The sequence below is a fragment of the Tamandua tetradactyla genome, chromosome 4 (genome assembly GCF_023851605.1).
Source record: "Tamandua tetradactyla isolate mTamTet1 chromosome 4, mTamTet1.pri, whole genome shotgun sequence".
Lineage (NCBI taxonomy): Eukaryota > Metazoa > Chordata > Mammalia > Pilosa > Myrmecophagidae > Tamandua > Tamandua tetradactyla.
The window spans coordinates 64,647,986-64,669,665 of NC_135330.1; the positions used below are offsets into that span (position 1 = coordinate 64,647,986).

Here is a 21,680-nt window from a genome sequence, read left to right on the forward strand (position 1 = left end):
CCTTGGATGCTGTGAATAACCCACAAAGAGGTTTCCTGTATTTATTATAACTGTATTTAATTGCTGTCAGTGTTTTAACTGATGTTATCTCTATTTGTGAGACTGAACATTCTGCAAAGATAGCAGGGAGAGTGCCCTGCGTGCCTCTTGTATCCTCAGCAACACTTGCCCCAGTGTGGGCAGTGGGTGGGCGCTCAGTAAAGATTTAATAAACTGGATTTTTGGTCTGGACTTTGAATTGTCGAGAAACACTGAGGGATCCTGGGAAATGCACTTGAACTTGAGGGTACAGAAATCACATTATCTTATGATACCTGCAGGGACAGAGCATTGGGGTGGGGGTCAGGGACACTGGTCAGAGAGCTAAATGATAGAAGATACAAAGAAAGCTGAGGTGCTCAGCACAAAGCAGGCTCTCATTGAACATTTCATTCATACCTGCACTCCTCACCCCGCTACCACCTCCCTTCCCCTTTGGGTGACCTTTTAAAATTATCCTAGTCATTCTTCTCTCATCTGCCACTTGAGAGACTGCCAGTGTCAAACTGACACTGCCGATGTGATGCACTGCCCAATCTGTGATGCCGTTTCCTGCTAATAAAAGGCAACAGAACACAAATCTGGCAGCCTTTCCTTTCAGTTCTGGATCCATGCCCAGCCAGGCTGATGTCTGTGTCTGGGAAAAGCCTTCTTCCTAAGAACGTTGTAGCTGACTTAATTCCAAAGATAGAGTAGCCGACTGCGATGTTGCTCAAAAATTCCAGAGAGAAAGAATATGTTTAGGAGTCAGAAGTGCTACGGCAGAACTCCTGACCCTCCAGGAACCCCACATTATTTCCCCTCTCTGCCCTGTTATGAATTATCTGGAACTGGCAAAGAGAAGCAAATAGAGAGCTGTAATGATTTTTGGACAGAAGGGGCTAGAATAGACCAACATTAACTGCACAAATATCAAGCCAGATTCTGGAAGACAGACAAGGAGGAGATAAAAACTACGTCTAAAAGAGGAAAAATGCTGTGGTCAGGGTACTTGGGTATTTCAATGAGGTGACTAAAGGTAAAGAGGACTTAGAGCGGAGAGGATTTAGGGACATCTATATGCTTCTGATTCTTAATCTTGGGCCTATCTAACTTTGATGCAACTTTGCTTTCATTAACCAGGAAGCAGATGTGGGAACAGCAATGCCAAACATGTTGTGTGCCAACAAGATAGGTTCTGGAAATTTAGAATCCTTCATCACATCAAATACATTGCCCTTAACAGATAAATGGTTCACTCCTAAGTGGCAGCCTTGGAATCAGGGCAAGATGACATTTTCATACCAGGCCCCTTCCTAGCTCCAGGGGCCTCAGGATGATGCAGCCCCAGGAGCTTCTGTTGGTGTGAGGTCCAAGCCTTGGAAGGACTTCTGAAGCAACAGCGGTGCCTGTGCTCCAGCCTGATGCCATAAGGTCTACAGCCAAATCCCTCAACCTGTTAGGACACTTGCTCAGAGTCCTCTGTTGACCAGAGAGGGCTGCAAAAGGGAAGTAGAGGCCAGAGCTACGCTCAGGACAGACAGACTAGGGATGAGCGTCAAGGCGGGGAATTGATGAGGGAGCCAAGAACAGACGGAACAAGTGTTGGAAATCAGCAGACAGATAAGACTCATTGGCACAAAGGTCCAGGCCTGGGGGGAGAGCCAGAGAGGTGAGTCAGGTGGGGAATATTGATGTAGTCCTCTGCATCAGCAGCCCTCCCCTCGGCAGGAGGCTGGTGGTAGAAGCTCATGTATTCACAGCTGGTCTTCAGGGCCCCCTCAGAGCAAAAACAGAGAGCTTCCAACACCTGGGAATGATCAAAGAAACATCACTGTATTTGGAGAGGGTGATTTTAGTGTCTTTCCATTGGGAAAATGTGGGAAAGGGGAGAGAAAGGGCACGTGCATGGTTGCTGACTTCCAAAAAGCAAAGACACAGAGGTGACTGAGCCCCATCAAGCTGCCCAGCCCTGGGGATTTTCAGGGTGGCGTCTCACTCTAAATAACCGGAAAACACTTAGATCTAATATGGATAGGAAATGCCTTCCACAGGGCTTAAAGTAAAACCACATGGCTAAGCATGGGTCTGAAGGGGAACCCGCTGCCAGAGGAGTTTCACCTCAGGGATTAGATGATGTGACTTGTGGGATAAATATGCAACCTCTTAGGAATTATTAGGAAGTAGGGTGAGTCACGCCCTGCACCTCTGTAAAGGCTCAGGGAGGCCGTGACATGGCATGACAGTGCATTCCAGGAAGGGCAGGAAGACAGCAGACCACGTGGGGACAGAGGTGCTCCTCTTCCCCAGGCAGAAACGGGTCATCCGCCTTTAAGATGGCCAGTTCTCAGAGGATAGGACTGTATCAAGGCTCAGAGATGGCATAATTACTCAACATCCACCGAAGAAGTTCGCAATGGGAACAGTCAGGTATTTAAGCACAAGTGTTGAGAACTAGAAGTACAGTTTCCTGAACATGTTAGCCACTCAGTGAGTGCTCACTGAAAGGAACTCTGGCTTTTGGTGCTTCACCAAACAGGGAAGCAGCAGCAGCTTGCTTCAAAAATATATTTCCCACTGTCTGTTACCATTCTTCATTTGAGATCATTTTTTTTTGGATTAAAAAAGTAAAATACTCTGGGATCTATCCTGTAACTACTTGTTAAAGAGTGCTTTGAAAACTATTGCTTTTTCATTTCTTTGTTTTGTATATACGTTATACTATACAATAAAAAAAGTTAAAAATAAAAAGAAGAGTAAAATACCCTCTGTGAAGGTTGAAATAACCTGTCATCAATCAGTCATTTGCCACTTATTATAAGCTTGTTCCATCAGTTACCTTTGGCACTTAGTGGGAATAAGAGTTTCAAGCAGGGGGGCACAGTAGATTGGAGCAGGTACACGCCCAGGTGAAGCCCTGTGTAGCCAAAGGGCAGTTTAAGAGAAAGAAGCCGGTATAAGAGGGGAGAAGATGAAGTTCAGTAATGGGAAGTTGGGAAGGACACATTTTAGCAACTTCAAAATTTAGCTCAAGCTCAGTCTAGGAGATTGAGTTTTTGAGTGTCCAGGATGGGCAAGGAAGGGTCTTGGTAAAAATATATCACCGAATATATCGGGGAAAAAGGCTGAGCATGGTCCAAGCCAAAGTCATGGGAATTGTTGGACCATTTCTAAGATAGCGTGGACCTTCTCTAGCAGGTCTGGGTCATAAGGGCAAGCTCAGGAAGCTGGAGGTGACACATGATTAACCAGCCAAGGGTTACATTTCTTAGCCTTCCCTGAAGGTAGGCATGGCCACATGATTAAGTTCTGGCCAGTGGGATGCCAGAATAAGTGGTGTGTGAGATTTCAGGGTCTTTTCCTAAAGAAGCTGGCTGCCCTTCACTTTCTCTTTCTCCCTGCTGCGGGCTGGAATGGAGACATGGTACTGGTGATGGAACTTTGACCACAGCTTTGACCATGAACCAGGCAAGACTCCAGGGGACGGTGGAGCAACAAACAGAAGGAACCTGAAACCATGGATGATCTCGTGGTCCAGCCCCATCCACCCCCACCACCCGTAGACTTGCTTTTGGGCCTTTACTAGAGGAAAATAGACTTTCATCTTGTGAGACCTCTATTTTGGAGTCTGTTGCAGTAGCTTAGAATACAGGTCAATTAAAACAGGGACAATGGTCAGAGCTCATTTTTTCTGGTTCCTGAGGTTTTAGCTACCGTGGGCTACATTAGAGAATTGAACATTTTCCCTTCTTAATTTGGGAAAGCAAAGGTGGACAGTTTAAAGGTTTTTTACCCACCCATTAATGGCCATTGATAGAAAAAAGAGTCCCCTCTGACCATTCCCAGATTTAAAGAGGAATCCCTGCTACTGGAGACTTGGCCTCCATCTGCAACATCTCTGCCAAGCCATCATCCAGGCCAGGCCCAAGGGCCTTCAATGCATCTGAGGGAGTTTACTAGAAAAGTCTCCCTAATATTAAGGTGAAACTGTCTGGGTAGCTCTCATCTGCCTAGTATCTCCTAGAAGTCTAATCTCTTCCACATCAAAGCTCTTGCGTATTTGGAGCTTTACCATCTAATCAATCAAAGAGCTCCTGGCATCCAGCACACATTTATCCCAGGAAAAATGCTTGGCTAAAAGTATATACATGACTAAATTTACCACAATTCTTCGGCAGTCAGTCTACTGACGCCATCCAAGAAGGAAACTGATACAACTTGTTTTCCAGGCTCAGAGCCCAGGAACTGCTGGGAAGGCCCGCGCGCCCTGCAGCTAAACTGCTGCTCCAGTAACCGCGCTTGGGTGAACGCCCAGCCCAGGTCTGGGGCGGCGGGTTCCGATTGGGTCCGCCAACTAGGCGAGGGGCGAAGAAGAGCTTACCTGAGGCGCCGCGCCCGACTCAGTTGCTCCCAGACATGGGGGAGAGGCCTCCGGTTCACCTAAGGGAAACCGGAGCGGGCAGAGATGAGGGCGTGATGGAGGCGCCCAGAGTCACTCTTCCCCGCCTCCAGCCCTGCCCTGCCGGGAACCCTGAGAAGGAGGAGCGGGTCCCGCAGCGCCGGGCTTTTCCCTGGGGCCGAGAGCAGAGCGCGGTGCGCGCCCTCTGCACCCACGGTGTTTCTGCCTCCACTGTGTGTCCCACCCGCGGCTCCTCACCGGCAGCATCTGCTTCCCGAGCGCGCCGCGGGCAGGCGCTGTAGATGTTTTGGGAGCGGGGACGCTGCGACACGCGGGGACGCTGCGACGGGCGCCGCTGGGAGGCCTTCAGGGCGCGCATCCTCATGGCCAGTCGGCGGACCCGCTTGGAAAAGGCTTCTCGGCAAAGCCCCGGGGAGGGAGAAAGAAAAATGTTGTCAGAGGCTATGCGGCCATCCCCTCCCCACCCTTGGGTCATGAGAATCCGAAATCTCCCCCTCCCCCCCGCCTCCCCCTCCCCGCGCTTGGCAATGGCATGTGGATGGCCAAGAAAAGTGTGAAGATGTGAGGCACAGCTCTACCCTCGCTGCAGACTAGAGGGTGAGGCCGCTCTCCTCCTGCCATTCCAAACTACAGACCTCCATCCCACCTTCTCCACGCCCCAGGCTGCTCATTCCTAGCTCCCTGGGTCTTCCCTCTTCATGGGGGAGAAATACGGTGGGAGCATGGCGTGGGGAGGGAGAGAAGGGGGAGAGTGGATTCTGAAGGAACTGGGCTCAGCTCTTAAGCAAAACCTGAGCCAAGCGCTCACCTTTCCTCCTTAGAATGGACCTTTTTATCATCACCCCCAGCAGCAGGAGCAGCATGAGGCCCAGGATGGCGGGAATCAGGATGTGAAATCCTTGATCTGCCGACCGCCCAGACAGGCCATGGTTAAAAGCTCTGAGGAGGAAAGGAAAGGGAGGGAAGGAGGGTCACTAAGAGAGAGAGGTTTACTGATCAGTGGCCAACATTTTTTTGGACATGGCCTGTACCTTTGGGCTAAAGATTTTTTCCCCTCAAAAGGACCTTATTTATGGCGTCAGGAAACCTGGATACAGATTCAGGTTCCTACCTTTACTGGTCTTGTGATCTTGAACAAATCTCTTAACTCGTCTGAGCCTTATTTTCTCATAAATGGGGATAGTAAAGCGAATTATCATAGAACTGTTAGAGTACGAAGTCAAATAACGGTTATAAAGAACTTTGATACACTTGGTCTTCAGCAAGGCTCAATAAATGCGGGTCTGCCTTCCAAATCTCTGCTCTTCAGTTTCCTCACAAGACTGTTACAAGTATTAAATGTTAGTTAGCATCTTGTAACTGTAATGTCTGTTGCAAAGAGGATTTATTTTTGTATGTGTTCTCCCTGCCTGGAAGGTTTTCTCTTCATTGAAATTTTGCTTTCTTTAAAGAGCCAGTACAAAAGTCCTTTTTTCTTTTCCCATCATGGTAAGCCACAATAAATTTTTCCCCATTCCATGTTCTCAATTTTTGTGTTTGTACCCTTTACAACCCTTGCCACAGTCAGTTTTGCATTAGTTAGTGAGGAAGACATGGGTATTGCATGTTATCATCTTTTATGTTTTCGGGATACAGCACAGCTCCTGGCACATTGTAGAGACTCGGGAAATGTTTTCTTCTCGACTCACTGGTAGTTTGCTGTGATGTACTACTGGGTGATGAAACAGGAGTCTTGGCTCAATTTTAAACCACCAAAGTCACTTGATCTCAGTTTCCTCATTTATAAAACCCAAATGATGTTGGATGTCCCTTTCTACACTAACACTGTTTGTCTATGGTAGGTAAAAAAAAGAAAATCCAATTATCATAGGTTTCCTTAGGGGGCTGCCCGTAATGCTGTCCCCTAGTGGCCCATTCCAGCGCTTCTCAAATGAAGCCCAGCCTTTAGACCAGTGCTGTGCAATAGAAATATATGTCACGTAAGTACTTTTAAATTTTCTAGACGCCACATTAACAAAAAAGTAAAAAGAAACAGGTGAAAGTAATTTTGGTAGTATATTTTATTTACCTAAAAACATCTAATATTTCTACATATGATCAATATAAAAATTATTAATGAGATTTATTACGTTCTTTTCTGTATCACCTTCAAAATCCAGATCTCAGTTGAGATTAACCACAGATGACTGGCTACCAAACTGGGCAGCACAGCTAAAGACCAGTAGTTCTCAAGCCTAGGTGCATTTAGAATCACCCGGAGAGTCCCAGAAAAGTATTGTTGCGGGGCTGGGGGCCCATTCCCAAGAGGCTGACTAAGTTGGTCTGTGGTGGCCTAAGCATTATGATTTTTTTCTTCAAACTTTCCCAAGGCAATTCTAATATAAAAACAGCAGCTAACACTTCGTACTTGTAAATATCAGGCACTTGAATTAACTCATTAATTCTCACAACGGCCCCATGAGATAACAAATGAAGGAACGGAGATCCAAAGAGATTAAACGACCTGTCCATGGGGGCAGGGGGCAGTCCAGATGATGGACTCAGGCGAGAGAAGTCATCCTCTTAACTTTACAGTACAGCAGCCAGTGTGGCTGCCACCCACATCAGTACATGATCATAGTGCTACTTAATGCTGTAAATTGATGTGCGAGATTAAATACTTCTCTTTAGAGTTCGTCTTCATCAAAAGAGGTCTGAATGAATGTTGAGTGACTGAAGGACTTGGGTCACATCTCCAAGGACCTCCTGCTGGGGCACTGACAAGCATAACCCTAATGAAACTGAGTCAATGTGCTATACTCATAGCTAGTGTATTTTGCAGTGCTCTAGAAGAGAAAATGCCAGGAAGCTTCTCTAATGGTACCCATTGCAGGAAGATTTCTGTGGCTTTCCTACCTCTAGCCTACTTTGCCTGGGGATGAGCCCATCCTGGACCAAGGAGGCTTCTTACCTCTGCCTGTGCAGCTTGGTGTGGTGATGGTGGCTGGCCGTCCAGGACCTGACTAGCTCCACCCAAGCGGAGGTCTTTGAGGCTGTGGTGGATGGCAGGAGGGTTGGGGACTTGGCAGCAGTTATTGAAGATACTCTGGAAACTCGAGGGCGGTGCGTAATGGGGTGGGCAGGGGAGAGGTGGGAGGCTGGAGGGGTCTGAGTCTTTTGAGCTGGTGTGGATACTGTAGGAGAGAGCAAGAAAAAGCGGCCCTTTGTGCTGGTGTGAAGCTGTTATGTACCCCATAAAAGGCCATGTTCTTTAAATCCATCCCTGTGGGGGCAGACCTGTTGTGGGTAGGGCCTTTTGGTTAGGCTATTTCAATTGGCACATAACCCAGCCCATTCAAGGTGTGTCTTAATCCTTCACTGGAGTCCTCTATGAGAGGATAAAAGACAGAGACATTTTGGAGAGTGCCAGGAGCAACACACAGACTCCCAGAGATATTTTGGAGAGAAGGATCGGCAGACATTGCTATGTGCCTTCCCCTGTGCCAGGGGAATCCCAGATGCCTGCAGCCTTTCCTGAGAGAAGGTATCTTCCTCTTGCTGCCTTAATTTGAACATTCTCATGGCCTTAGAACTGTAAATTTGTAACCTAATACATTTCCATTGAAAGAGCGAACCCATTTCTGGTATACTGCATTCCAGCAGCTTTAGCATACCAAAACACCTTTCAAATACATAGCCCAGTCTCAAGCAGTATTGGGTTGCAGTCTCTTTCCCGTACACACTATTCTCTTTTACCTGGACAACCTTCGGTCTTGTCCTCATGGCCCGAAATGCCTTCTTAGCAGGTCATCTACACCTAGTTAATTCCTATCTATATTTGCTTCAAATACCATTTCCTCTAGGAAGCCTTCCCTGATTGCTCAGGCAGAACATTTACCTTCCTCTGAGCATGGGGAAAAGGCATATTTGCTGTTCTATTCCCATTTTTCCTTCTGCTGTATTTGTTTGCTTGTCATTTTCTCCCATCCCAAACCTATCAGTCATAAACCTTGGATATATGATCTGTTCTGTTACCCTATCCCTCCTGGGACCCAGCAGGGTCTCCTAGTGTAATAATGTTCAATTAATGTCTCCAACTCACAGGGTAGATGTGAGGATATGATGGGAATATTGCATGTCAATTTGATTCAAACTGGGAAATGATATAGAAATATAAAGGTATCCTTAGCGTGATCATCATTAATCTTTTTATTGCAAAAGAGATTAGTTAAAATTCTGGGCACCAGTGAGCAGAAGACAGCAGGAGGCATGACTATCTCTGCTCAGTTTTAGTTTTGCCAGCCATTCATAAAAGAGCTAGATTTTGTGAATGGGGCACAAATTTCATTACTTGTAGCGCCACCTGGTGGTAATGTGTGAAATCTGTAAGTAGGGCAGGTGTCTTGGCTATAGGGTATGCTTGAGGGACCTGAAAAGCAGATTGCAGGGAGGTACTCTCTCCTAATGCAGGGAAACATGCACCCGAGATGCACCTCTGCTTTGTGAATACACATACCTCTGTGGGAACATACAGAGACACTCCTACCCTTCGTAGTAGTCCAACATCGCCTCCACCTTTCCCACCCTAGCTTTGGGGAACTGACCTTTGGATATGAATTCAGTAGAAGTGGGATCTGCAGGCATGTAGGACCAAGGGGGAGTAGAGGACATCGGCAGTTGTAGAAGTCTATGAAACAATCTTGAAGTCTGAGGTTTCAGCATCTCTTCCCAGAATGGATTATACTCTGTTGGAGGCAACAGGAGGACATTACTGGGCTCCGGGAGGTGACTGAAGGCCTGGGGAAGAGACTGTTGGTGTGAGCTAAGGCTGACTCAGCCAGGGTGGATGGCAGTGAGGCAATGACACCTGGGTTCACCGAGTGGAGTAGAAAAGGAACTTGGCGGGGGGCTGCCCCGAAGATTAAATTCTTACCCTGGCTCCCAGTTAAACTTCCCTGCAAACCATCAAAGGCCACTGGGATTGCAGACTGTGAATTAGTGCTACCTGTCTACGGGCAAGTCAGTGGAGCAAAGGAGAAAGACAGGATTTAGGAAAAATTAAGGGATGATCAGACCACGAAGTGATGAGTTTGGCTGACAAATGTGCCTTGAAAAGGGAGTATCTTCTCTTTATATTCATCCCTGGTATTTCTCATGGGCAATTATTTAGGACAATTATGTCATTTTGCTTCCAATTTCTCCTAATCTCGTGACCTGTTCCCAATCTCACCCCCAACCACACAGTGCCCTGGGTGGGATGGGCAATACAAGTAAAGCACTGATCTTACTCCTTTTGTGCACATCGGATAGAACATTCTGTGGACAATGAAGCTAACTGACCCTGTGAGGATTCAACTATTAGGATCCCAATTATTATTAGACTGGCTAATATGGCAATAGCACAAGACTCTATTGTGCTATTGGGGAACTGCTATAGCTGTGGTTGGTCATCTCAGTCTCCCCAAATGGAAAAGTTTTCTGGGTAAATGGTACATCCAATCAGCTGGGGCACCTACCACTGCTGACATGTAGGGTGATTTGCTGTGTCTTGTCCCGGTCTGTATGCATGCCTGCCCCACAGGCATAGACTCCACTGTCACTCTCAGTCAGCTCTGTCACCTCCACCAGGAACAGATTCTTGTCTGGGTATAGCTTGAGGCTGACTCGGTTCCTGTATTCCTCCTTGACGAAGTTCATACTGGACACCACGGTGTTACATACTCCAGAGGCAGTCATGACCCGGCACAGATATACCCTCTGGGGCATTCCAGGGAGTGGGCACTCGATGGTAATGGATCCTCCTAACTCCCCTTCCAGCTTTACTTCTGGGAGAGTCTTCAGAGCCCCAAATTCTGAAGGGAGAAGGCGTTAATGCAGAAGAAAACCCATCCCCAATTTATCCCAATCCCAGCCACACTCTCAACTCCAGCCCTAGCTCAAACCTTACCCTGGCTCGAGCCCAACAGCATTCTCATTCCCAATCCCAGTTCCATTCCCATTAGCAGCCCAAGCCTCAGCCAGCCCTTAACCTCGGCCCCATCCTGATCTCTTGCCTTATCCTCATCCTCACAACATCATTTCAGCTCTATGTCCATCCCAGTCCTAGGACCAAGTCTGAGTCCCAGCCAGACTCTCTCCAGCCCCAGCCAAAGCCTTAACCTAATCCTCAGTCCCAACTCCAGCTCATCACCAAGCCTTAACCCCCTGAGAACAGTCAAAACTTTAAAACCCACTCTAAGAAGAGCTAATATGCCACTGTTGACCCCAAACAGCACGTAACTCCCAAGGGTGGTGATGAGAGGCAAGATGCAGTTATACTATAACAGGTTTTCTTTTTCAGTTTTGTTTTGCTCAGACCCATCCAACCAGCCATTTATTCACAGTTCTATCTATTAAGTCATTCACTGAGTATTTATTGAATGACTTTCATGTGACTGTAAAATGGCCAGCATCCTTCCCCTCACAGAACTAATCATTTAATGGGTGATCCAGACAAATGGACCATCACTATAGCACCGTGTACTAAATCCCACAACAGAGAGCACGGGGATAGAAGCTGCACATTGGACAAAAGACTCTGTGGACAGTGAAATTAATTGACCCTATGAGGATTCATGGGTGCTTAGAAGCACCAAGCAGTACCACCCAATCCAGAGTGTTACAGGGGATGAACTAGTTTGAGGAAGGCTTTCTGGAAGAAGTGATGTTTCAGTTGTGGCCTAAAGGAATGGGGATGAAAGGCAGGAGAAAAAGCAAAGACGTACGTGAGTGTGTGCACAGGTCCGCACACATTGGATGTTGAGGTGGGTGTGGAACAGGGAGGAATTAGTGCTGTGGCTCATCAACATGGTACTGGAACAAGGACGGACATACAGACCAATAGAATATAATTAAGCGTTCAGAAATGAACTCTCACATCTCCGGCCAACTGATTGACAGGAGTGCCCAGTCCACTCAATGGGGAAAGACAGTCTCTCCAACAAATGGTGCTGAGTACACTGACCACCCATTTGCAAAAGAATGAAGATAAGCCTGTGGGGGTGGGGGGAGAGGTGGGGAATAAATAAAGGGGCTAGTCAAAATCTGTAAGGAAAATAATTCCCAGTGGATTTCTTTTTCTGGAAGATTCCATTTAAATCGGTATAAATACTGTATAAGGGGTCTCATTAATTATTTAGGAAAAATTAAATGAAAATATGCTGACAAAATTAATTTTATATGGTATCCTACAGTGTCGCAAATCCATATTGCCACTACAGAAAAGCCAAAAAGAAATGCACCGGAAGTGAACTAGGCCTTGGTATTACTCAGTTAAAAAATGAAAGAAAAGAAAAAGGAGAACTTTAGTGGGTCATGCCATTTTTTTTTCAGTAAACTCAGAACATTCTTGTAACATGGGGTGGTAGAAATAGCCTGGACTTTCTGCTATGTGCCAGTTGTTAGTGCTGGGCAGGTTATGTCATCTTCGAATTTTAGTTTCTTCATCAGCAGAAGAGGACAAGAATACTTAAATTTGGCCAAGTTGTTATGAGGATTGAGTGAAAAGATTACGTATAAGTGCCTAGTGCAATGCGTGGTAGAGAGAACATGCTTAAGAAAAAAATTCCATTCTTACCCCTTGCCAAACTTTAACAGGCTTTCCTCTTTTTTCAGTAAAGCCCAAACTCAAGAGAAGTTTGCTTCAGCATTTCCACACTGTTTTCAAGTTATAGAATATATTTTACTGTTGTTTCCGATTTAAATTTTTTCTTTTTACATCTTCCCTCTGTTTTCCTTTGTTGGTATGATTTTCCTTATCTTGTGATTTCAATAAACAACCCATGATGGGTGGAGGGGCACATGTCTGGTTTCCTTCTTTTCTCTACTCAGCCGTTAGGACACTTGGTCAGTATCTGTGTACTGATGGACAGCAGTTCACTCATAATTCATCATAAAACAGTATCTTCGACTTCAACGCTGCATCTTGAAAATCTCAAAAAACATAACTTAACAAATACTAGAGTAAAAATATCTTCGAGTAAATATTTATTATTTAAATGGTTAATTCAACTAAAGTTCTTAAAGCATGAAGCATAACACAAACTCAGGACTGGATCTCATTTTCTCCATGCAACTATTCTAAATGGGTGTATCTGATCAAGGCATGGTTTCAGTTATTGCTCAGCTAATGGGAAAGGCCTGTCTTACTGCACTATTTCTCCTACAAGACGGTAAGGATATGAAGTGGTCTTCATTTAGTGTATTCCAATGGTAGAAACGGAACCCCCAAACTGAACATTCCCGTATCTTTAATAAAATGCCACAGTATATAAAAATGGTGAAGAAAGTGAAAAGCCCTAACTTATTAGCCTTTTCAGGATGCTGATATTATAAATGCTCAAAAGTTCTAGTAGAGAGGGCGGGCCGCGGTGGCTCAGCGGGCAAAGTGCTTGCCTGCTATGCCGGAGGACCTCGGTTCGATTCCCGGCCCCAGCCCATGTAACGAAAACGGAGAAACAAAATACAATAAAACAAGAAAATGTTTAAAAAGATGTTTCCCTTTCTTCCTCTCTTCCTTCCTTCTATCCTTCCTTCCTTCTCTCTGTCTTTCCTTTAAAAAAAAAAAAAAAGTTCTAGTAGAGAGTAATGTAAATTGGAAATCTAACTTACGCAGAACATTATTTAACTCTGAGAGGTAAATTGATTTTGTTACCAAAAAAAAAGACATTTGAAATATTTTGCTAAGCAGTTAATTCTAAGCTATAATTTATGGTTGTATGTTGATAAAAAAAAATTCAGAATCTAATTTGAGACTTAGAACTGTGAATTTTGGGAGGAGGGAGGAAAAGGGCTAAAGACCCACTGAGAAGAGATTTAGCATCTAATTAATTTAAGTTTCCGTTCCATTAATTTTGGTTGACTTAATGGTAATTCATAAGGATTAAGTTCTGAAATAAGATTGCATATGAGATTATGGCTTTAATGACTTAAACACACAGATCTGACTTTGGTAGTAGGAGAGGCAATGCTTTTCTTTTTTATTCTAACATGGACAGGCACCGGGAATCGAACCCGGGTCTCCGGCATGGTAGGTGAGAACTCTGCCACTGAGCCACAGTGGCCAGCCTGCTTTTCTTAAATAACATATTGAAAATAATCAAAACATGCTTTATTTCCAAAGGACAGATCTTTTAGCATCATATTTTTTCTCTAGTTGTATGGAAAGTTGAAGCGAACTATTTAATGTACAGTGGAACTATGAAAACTCAAGGTACTATGTAAGTTTTACATGCCCAGCTTTATCATTCTTCTTTCTTTCTTAAACAAGAGGAAGAATGCAAACATGCTAAAAAGATAGTGGTGGGAGTCTAGAAAAAAGTCTAATTGTCCTTTAGAAGAGGCTGAAATTAACTATATTAGGAATGGATAAATTCACTTTACTAGGAATAGACACTTCATTTTTTCAAAGAATGAAAAAAAAGACCCCGAAAAAGAACGACGATGGACCTGGTATTAGGACACCACGTACAAAAATGAACTCAAAATGGATCAAAGACCTAAATATTAGAGCAAAAATGATAAAATTCCTAGAAGAAGATATAGGGGAAAATCTTCAGACCTTGTGTTAGGTAATGGATTCTTAGACTTTATGCCAAAAGCATGAGTAATAAAAGAAAAAATAGACAAATGGGACTTCAACAAAATTAAAGATTTTTGTGCACTAAAGAATATTATCAAGAAAATTAATGACAACCTACAGAATGGAAGAAAATATTTGGAAAACTATACGTGATGGTTTGAAGCTTTTATACCCCTGAGAAGATCATCTTCTTAAAGCTAATCCAGCTGTGTCGGTGGAAACCTATCGTCGGTGTGGACCCATAGTAAGTAGGATCTTTTGGTGAGTAGGCTCTTAAATTGAAATGTGACTCATCTCATTCACGGCAGGTCTTAATCCTCTTATTGGAGTCTTATAAAAGGATAAAAGAAGGAGAGAAAACAGGAAAAAGCCAGAGAAGCCTTGGGAGGAAGCCACTGAAGACAGAAGCTGGAAGCAGTGAAACCCACGAGAGACTAGCAGACCTCGCCATGTGCCTTGAGGTTCACCAGTAGCAGGTCTTCAGGGAAAAAGCATTGCTGGCTGGTGCTTTGATCTGGACATTGTCACTGTCTAAGTACTATACGCTTATAAGTTAGTACGTCTCCATTGTAAAAGCCAAGTCATTTCTGATATATTGCATTTTGTTAGCTTAGCAAACTAAAATGCCATATATCTGATAAGGGTTTAATATGGAGAATAGATAAAGAACTTCTACAATGTAACAACAAAAAAGGTAAACAACCCAAATAAAAAATGTGGGTAGGATTTAAGTAGACATTTCTCCAAAGAAGATATACTAATAGCCAATAGCTATAAAAATACACCTAACATTATTAGCCTCCACCAAAATGCAAATCAAAACCACAAGGAGATACTACTTCTCACCCACTAGAATGGCTACCACTAAAAAAATAAAAAATAAAAAATAACAATTGCTGAAAAGGATGTGGAGAAATAGGAGCCTTCATACATTGTTGGTGGGATTGTAAAATGGTGCAGCTGTTAAGGAAAGCAGTGTGGTGGTTAACTCAGAAAAGTAAGCATAGAATTGCCATATGACTTAGCAATTTCACTTCTAGGTATATACCCAAAAGAATTGAAAGCAGGGACTTGAACAGATATTTGCATGTTCATAGAGGTATTATTCACAATAGCCAAAGATGGAAGGAACCCAAGTGTTCATCAATGGAAGAATGGATAAACAAAATATGATATATGCACACAATTAAATATCATTCAGACATGAAAGGGAATGAAATTCTGATATTATACAACATGAATGAATCTTGAACACATCATGTTGAGTGAAATCAGCCAGACACAAAGGGACAAGTACTGTGTGATCTCATTTACATGAAATAACCAGAATATGCAAATTCATAGACTTCGGAATTAGAATACAGGTTACCAGGGGCCAGGATAGGGTAGGGAATAGGGAATTAATGCTCAGTTGATGCTGAGTTTTTGTTTGGAAGTGATGGAAAAGTTTTAGTAATAGTCGGTGGTGATGGCAACAACATGTGAATGCAGTTAACACCACTGAATTATATATTTGAAAAAGGTTGAAATGGGAAATTTTAGGTTGTATATATGTTACCAGAATAAAAAAAATTAAAAACCCATTGCAGTATATAACACAAAAAGTGAATCCTAATGTAAACTATGGACTACATTTAATAATATAATTATAAGATTTATTCATCAACTACAATAAAGGCATCACACTAATGCAAAATGTCAATAATAGGGAAAACTGTGTATGTGTGTGTGGGGGGGGTATATATGGGAAATCTGTACTTTCTGTGTGATTGCTGTAAAAAAATTATTTTTTGAATTTGTTTCATGAATCTCTGACATCAAAAATGCTTATGCTATGGCTGAAAAGAGTAAAGCCATGTATGATTGTCAACTGATTCTCAATAAGTGTCTGCATATTTCTGGGAAGAGTTTTCATAGGGTAAAGTATGTGTGCATTGGCATGAGGTGGGGGTGGTGGGTGATGGAGGAGAGAGGCTTTTGGGCAGAATGAGCAGATCCCGTAAAGGCCAGGATATAAGGGAGAACATGGTATGTTCACGGAGCAGAGAGAACTCTTCCACCAGCTTCCTGAAATTCTTCCACAGACCACACATTTAAGAACAGCTCTAAAGGAGTTTGGGCAAATAAGATGTGTCAAGGAAAGCGTGGAGAAAGAAACAGGGCTTGAGCTTTCTGGATAAGCTGAGAGGTCAAAGGAGGACCTTCCAAGGAGAAGGAAAAATGAGGAAAACAGCGAGGAGGTGGAAACAAACTTGGGAACATGGGATGGGGGCTAGAGGATGGCTGGAGAGGGGCACACTGTGTGTCCAGGAGTTAAGCTCTGTTTACTGTTTGCTGTAGCCATAGGTATCTGAGGCTAAAATGTCCTCTGGTGTTCTTGATTGTCTCCCCTGTTGTGTGTGAGCCTTGTAGTTCTTACTGTTGTGATCCCCTGTGGTTACACAGGAGCCCTCTTGCTGTCATGTAAAGTGTGGGGGGACAAGAAGCATTCTAGAATCCCATGATTTGGTTTCTGTTTTCCCGAGCCTGTGCCTGGGCTGTGATCTTCACAGATGCTTCTCAGCTTTTCTCCTACCTGTCCTAAGTGAGACATGAGGGCTGGAGGGGGCTGGAGCAGTACCACCCTTCCCCAAATCATTTAGGTTCTGAAACATCTTAACTCAGTTAGGCTCTAGTAAAATAGTGTTTTTTTTGTTTGTTTGTTTTTTTGAGGGTAGGCTTTTGTTAAGGAGAACGGACTGCACTGGACATATTTCAGAATGGTTACTTCCCCCTTCCCCCTGCTGGAAACATGAAAGGCACTTTCTCCAGTCTTCACTGGGAGAACATTATGGGGCTGTTGTAGGTATGTAAAACTCAAGAAAACGTGGGTGCATCCCGAAAACTTGGCCCCGACCTGAGTCTTTAATTCTCGTTAGTTCACACTGAGCCTCAGCAGTCCATCAGTTATGGTTTAGGTGGCCCTAGTAGCACTGTCTCTGGCAGTTTCTGGGCTTCTTTACATAAGGTGTGGTTTTCTTTATCAGTTTCGCTTTGGGGACAGGGGTTTGCCCTGCGACCTCAATTCTCTGATCGATTTAAGAGGTTTTTTTTTCAAGAAAAATTGTATTTTTGTTTGTTTGTCCAGCTTTTTTCTTGTTGTTAGGATGGGAGAGATGATTTCCAAGTTTTTACATGCTGGATGGGAAACCAAGTGTCCTTCGATTACCTTTGAATGTCTGTGGTGTATGTCAAACTTATAATGACCTAAAGAAAACTCTTGATTTCTCCTCCCAAATTGTTTCTTCACCCACTCTTCCCAGCTCAGTTAATGGCACTGTAATCCACCGACTGCTGAAGACGATACTCATCTCCTTACTGAAGAGTTAAGAATGGATTTTAGTTGTGTGTGTGGTGTGTACTGGGCCACAATGGCATGTGTATTTGTCTTTATCCATCAAGGTAAATGAGATTTGAAAGCCTATACCATATGATATTGCCTTGTTTTGTTAAAACAGACACAGTGTTTGACAGCTTGTACTGCATGCCTCGGTCTCTGGGAACCAGGCCTGTCCTTAACATTTGCAGGGCCAATGCAATGTTGGACAAAAGCACAAATGAAGACTCAAATACTATGTGTCTAAGTATTTTTAAGTTATAATTCAAGCTAATAAACTGTTGAGCAAAATATGTTCTGGTCCCCTGTCTTAACAATTTCACATGATCCTTGGATGTCTACTCAACAACGTGGCAATGTAGGGAAACTGGCCTTCTGCTCCCAGCTCTGGCCTGTCTCCCTTCTCTTCTCTCTCATGTCTTCTGCCCATACCACAAGGGTCTTGGTATATGTCATGGATACCCCAGCTTGCATGTACAAGCTCCATCTAGCCCCTTCCCTCTACCTCCTCCACAATGGCCAACTGTGGTCACACTTTCACAGGCTAAGAGGAGACCCAAGATAGAGGCTTACAGAATCACTGGAAGTCGGCCTAGAGTCAATTGGAGAGGAATTCCAGGTCAAGAACAGGGTGTGTATATGGGGGAAAGAAGGCTTTGGGAGGGCACAACCCCCTGGGCCTGTAAACATTTTCCTTCTGGGGATGGGCATGACTGGAAAAGTATCGGAGTGGGTACTCTAAAGCATGGGGACCCAGAGCAGGGACCCCTCTGGCCCAGCTAGAATGGCAGTAATGCTCAGGGCAGGTGAGGCGGTGCAGTGTGTAGAGGTTTTCTCCTACAGACCTTCCATTGCCCCCTTCCAGCCCCTCCTCCCATTCAGGCTTAAGTTGAGTTAACAATTGACTGTGTCCTCCTATCTCCCTCTACCTAGTGCAGTGTCTAAAGTTTCATGAAAACTCCATTCATTTGGACATTTAAAGTTTTTCATTCTCCTACTCTACAAATATTTGAGTTTCCTCTATATTCAAGACCTCACAAAGAAGGCAACTATGTATAAGAAACTATTTCAATCCTCAAGGAGCTCACCATTTAATAAACAAAATAAAGAGGAAACACACTGAGCTACAAGACAAGGTAAAATGTGATCAGCTGTTGGGTTAGAAGAGGAATCTCAGGAAAATCTATAAGAAGAAAGTGGAGTTTGAGATGGACTTCGGAGGATCCATCAAAGCTGGAGGTGAGAGGAAGGATGTTCCTGGCAGAAGGAATATCATGAGCAAAGACAGGGTGGCAGGAAAGCCCTGGATGTGTTCAAAGAGCAGTCCTGTCTGGGTGGAGGTTAGGAAAGTGCAAGGGAGTGTGGTAAACTCTTAGTGTGAATGGCAAATGCAAGGGAGGAGCTTCAGCAGTAGGTGGGAGCCATTGAAGATTTTGGGGGAGGGCAATTGTATGATTAAAGTCAAACTTTAGGAAGGGTAATCTGGAGCGATATGCATGCTGAGTTGGAGAAAGCCAGGAAGACAATTAAGAGATGATTATGTATTTCTTTTCTTTCCATTCCTGTTATTGCTTCTGATTCTGATAATTGTGATTCTAGAAACTACGTGAGTTGACCATTGATTGTATCAAGGCCTGGGTGGGAATAAATGAAAAGAGAGGGTAAAAAGCCAATCTGGGAAATTACGTGTGTGCGTGTGTGTGTGTGTGTGTGTGTGTGTGTATGTGGTGGTGGTGGCGTGGTGGTGGTGTAGAAGAAATTTCTGTGCAATTTTTCTGTAAACCTAAAATTGCTCTAAATATACAGTTGTTTTTTTTTTAATTTTATTTTTAATAAAGCTAGTCTGGTTGTTATCAGAGGCAGTTAAGACAGATGGAGTAGCTGCTGGTTTGGATGGTGACCAGTGAGGAGTCCAAGTTTAAGTGTTAGGCATGCAGTTTTCCAGGCCTTGGTGGGATGTTAAAATGGGGTGCCTAGGAGGCACGGCAAATTGAACTACGGAGTTTAGGAAATAGTTTGGGGCTATAGAAAAGGTTAGAGAGTCTTCATTTAGAGTTGAAATTTAAAAATTTAGGAGTAGAGACCCAAAGAAAGAGATTATAGAGGTAAGAAGGAGGAATTTTGTCAGTACTATGAAAAGATCCCATATTAATAGGCTAATATGCTTGGGAGAGACAACACCTTCAGTCCTTATGAGTTAACACTTGTGCAGAATAGAAGTGTCTGGAGCGAGGAACACTGTCAAGGAACAGAGAGTGTCTCCACTGTCTCACATGCCCCCATCCTCCCCCAGCTCTAGATGCTGTTTTGCAGATGAAACCAACCAAGAAAAATCAGAGCCTGGCAAGCCTCCTACCTTTTGCCAAACAGAATCTCATGTCTGCGAAGTGGTGTTTCCCCAAAGCACTTACCTGGGAGGAAGAAAAGTGACCAAAGCCAGAGGTCCATGGCTCTTCCCAGAGCAAGATCCCATCCAAGAGCCACCGGAGAGGGGGAAAGAACCCACAGCTCACCCAGGAGCCCTTCAGAATCTGAAGCTTAAAAGAGTTTTCTGGTCCCCACGAGAAGCAAGACGTGAAAATGAGGAAATGGCCATCTGTTTTGTTTGCTAATTAGTTAAATGCTAAAAAGAAAATACCAGAAAACAGGAAGTCAGCAATGCGGAAACATATTGTGCTGAGTGGAGAAGGGTTACCAAGTTTCTGAGGGCCTTTAGGCAGCTTCCTAAGACTATTTATTACCTAGTAAACATGATATTTCTTTTTCTTTGATGCTTTTTCTTAGAGAGTCCCATGTTTAATGTCTATTAATACATTCCTGAGCCAATTTTATTTTATCCCCGTCTTCAGAATATAAGAGCCTTCTTATCAATTTTCCCCCATCTGATGAAGGCTGTATGGAAAGAAGCTTGGGCCTGAAGTCAGAAGATTCTGGGTGTCATTATTACCAGTAACCAATGAACTCATTTGACAAGTACATGGGGAAACTAACTACTGGACATTGAGCCATTTCACTAGCTTTCTCTGAGCCTCAGCTTCCTTATCTATGAAATGAAAGGTGGGACTGGACGATCCCTGGTGTCCTGCAGAATGTCATTCCAGGGGTCTTAACCACAGCTTGCCCTGCACGTGGACCAGCCATCCCTCATCTCTACCAACCACCTCCATAAGGTGGCTGTCCTCTGGCAGGGTCCCAGACCACTAGAAGTGACCCCAGGAGCGATTCCAGGATGAGGGTGTGACAGATCATGCAGCAACCCACCTAAAGTCACAGCAGCCTGGCAGAATGATCCTTCAGGACCCCAAGGGTCTCAGGGAGAGGCCCAGTGACTGATGAAGAAGAGAGAGGTGCTGAGGCAATCAGCCATGAGGGATCAGAGAAACAGCTTTGGATTCAAGTCAGAAGACGGAGCTCTAGTCCTGGTATGATACATTCTGGCTGTGGGCAAGCCTCTCCGAGCCTCAATTTTCTCGTCTCTAAAATAGGGATGACCCTTGCTCTGCTTAACTCAGATGCCGCCCATGAGGCCCAGGGGAAACCTTAGGAATACTTTAATGTGGAAATGTGTGACTCACATTATTTATGAGTTAACCCTGGGTTGATCAGAAGGGTCTGGAGACAGCAGCACTAGCAAGGAGGAGGAAAGGTTCCAGTGTCTCACATGGCCCCATCCTTTCCTGGCCCTAGGTGCTGGTTTGCAGATGAATCCATCCAAGAAACATCAGAGCCTGGCATTGCCCACACTTGTGGCCGAGTCGCATCTCATGTCTGCAGAGAGGTGACTTCCCAGACCTTTATTCCTGACTGTTCCACAGTAGGTCCTTTCCTTGGTGCCACCTCCAGGCCCCACCCCCTCTTGTGCCCACAGGGGCTGTAGGCTACTCCCACACTGTTTCCAGGAAGGGTGTGGGTGACAGACCAACCATCGCCTCAGTGGTGCCATGCAACCCCTCTGCACTCGCCCACACACATTAAGTGTGTCACATGCTTTCCAAAACAACAATATCCACAGTGAAATTCTAATGTAAGGCTCAAACAGGTGCAGAGGAAGCTGTGTGGGCAGGCAACCTCCCCTGCTCCACACCCATCTGATTTGACAAGACCCGGAGCAGCTGTAGTAGTGATTTCCTCCAGCCACCAACTGGACCAAGATGTCAGAGGAGAGCCACAGGCCTCTGGTTAGAGGGAGCGACTGCCAGAGTTCTTGGCTCAGATCAGCCTCCACCCTTCCCGACTTGCCCTACAGCTGTGATACAGCTGGGCTGTGC

General features: G+C 44.5%; 1 protein-coding gene across 1 annotated transcript; it reads right to left on the reverse strand.

The window, feature by feature from the left end:
• Positions 1-7: 7 nt before the first annotated feature.
• FCMR (Fc mu receptor) lies at positions 8-20,001 on the reverse strand. The gene is made up of 8 exons (XM_077157625.1): positions 19,824-20,001; positions 9,934-10,269; positions 9,022-9,162; positions 7,389-7,611; positions 5,247-5,377; positions 4,676-4,831; positions 4,400-4,458; positions 8-1,828 (listed from the first exon to the last, which is right to left on the reverse strand). The coding sequence occupies exons 1-8, from the start codon at positions 19,858-19,860 to the stop codon at positions 1,649-1,651; spliced, it is 1,263 nt and encodes a 420-aa protein (XP_077013740.1). The 5' UTR covers positions 19,861-20,001; the 3' UTR covers positions 8-1,648.
• Between the last annotated feature and the right edge of the window lie 1,679 nt (positions 20,002-21,680).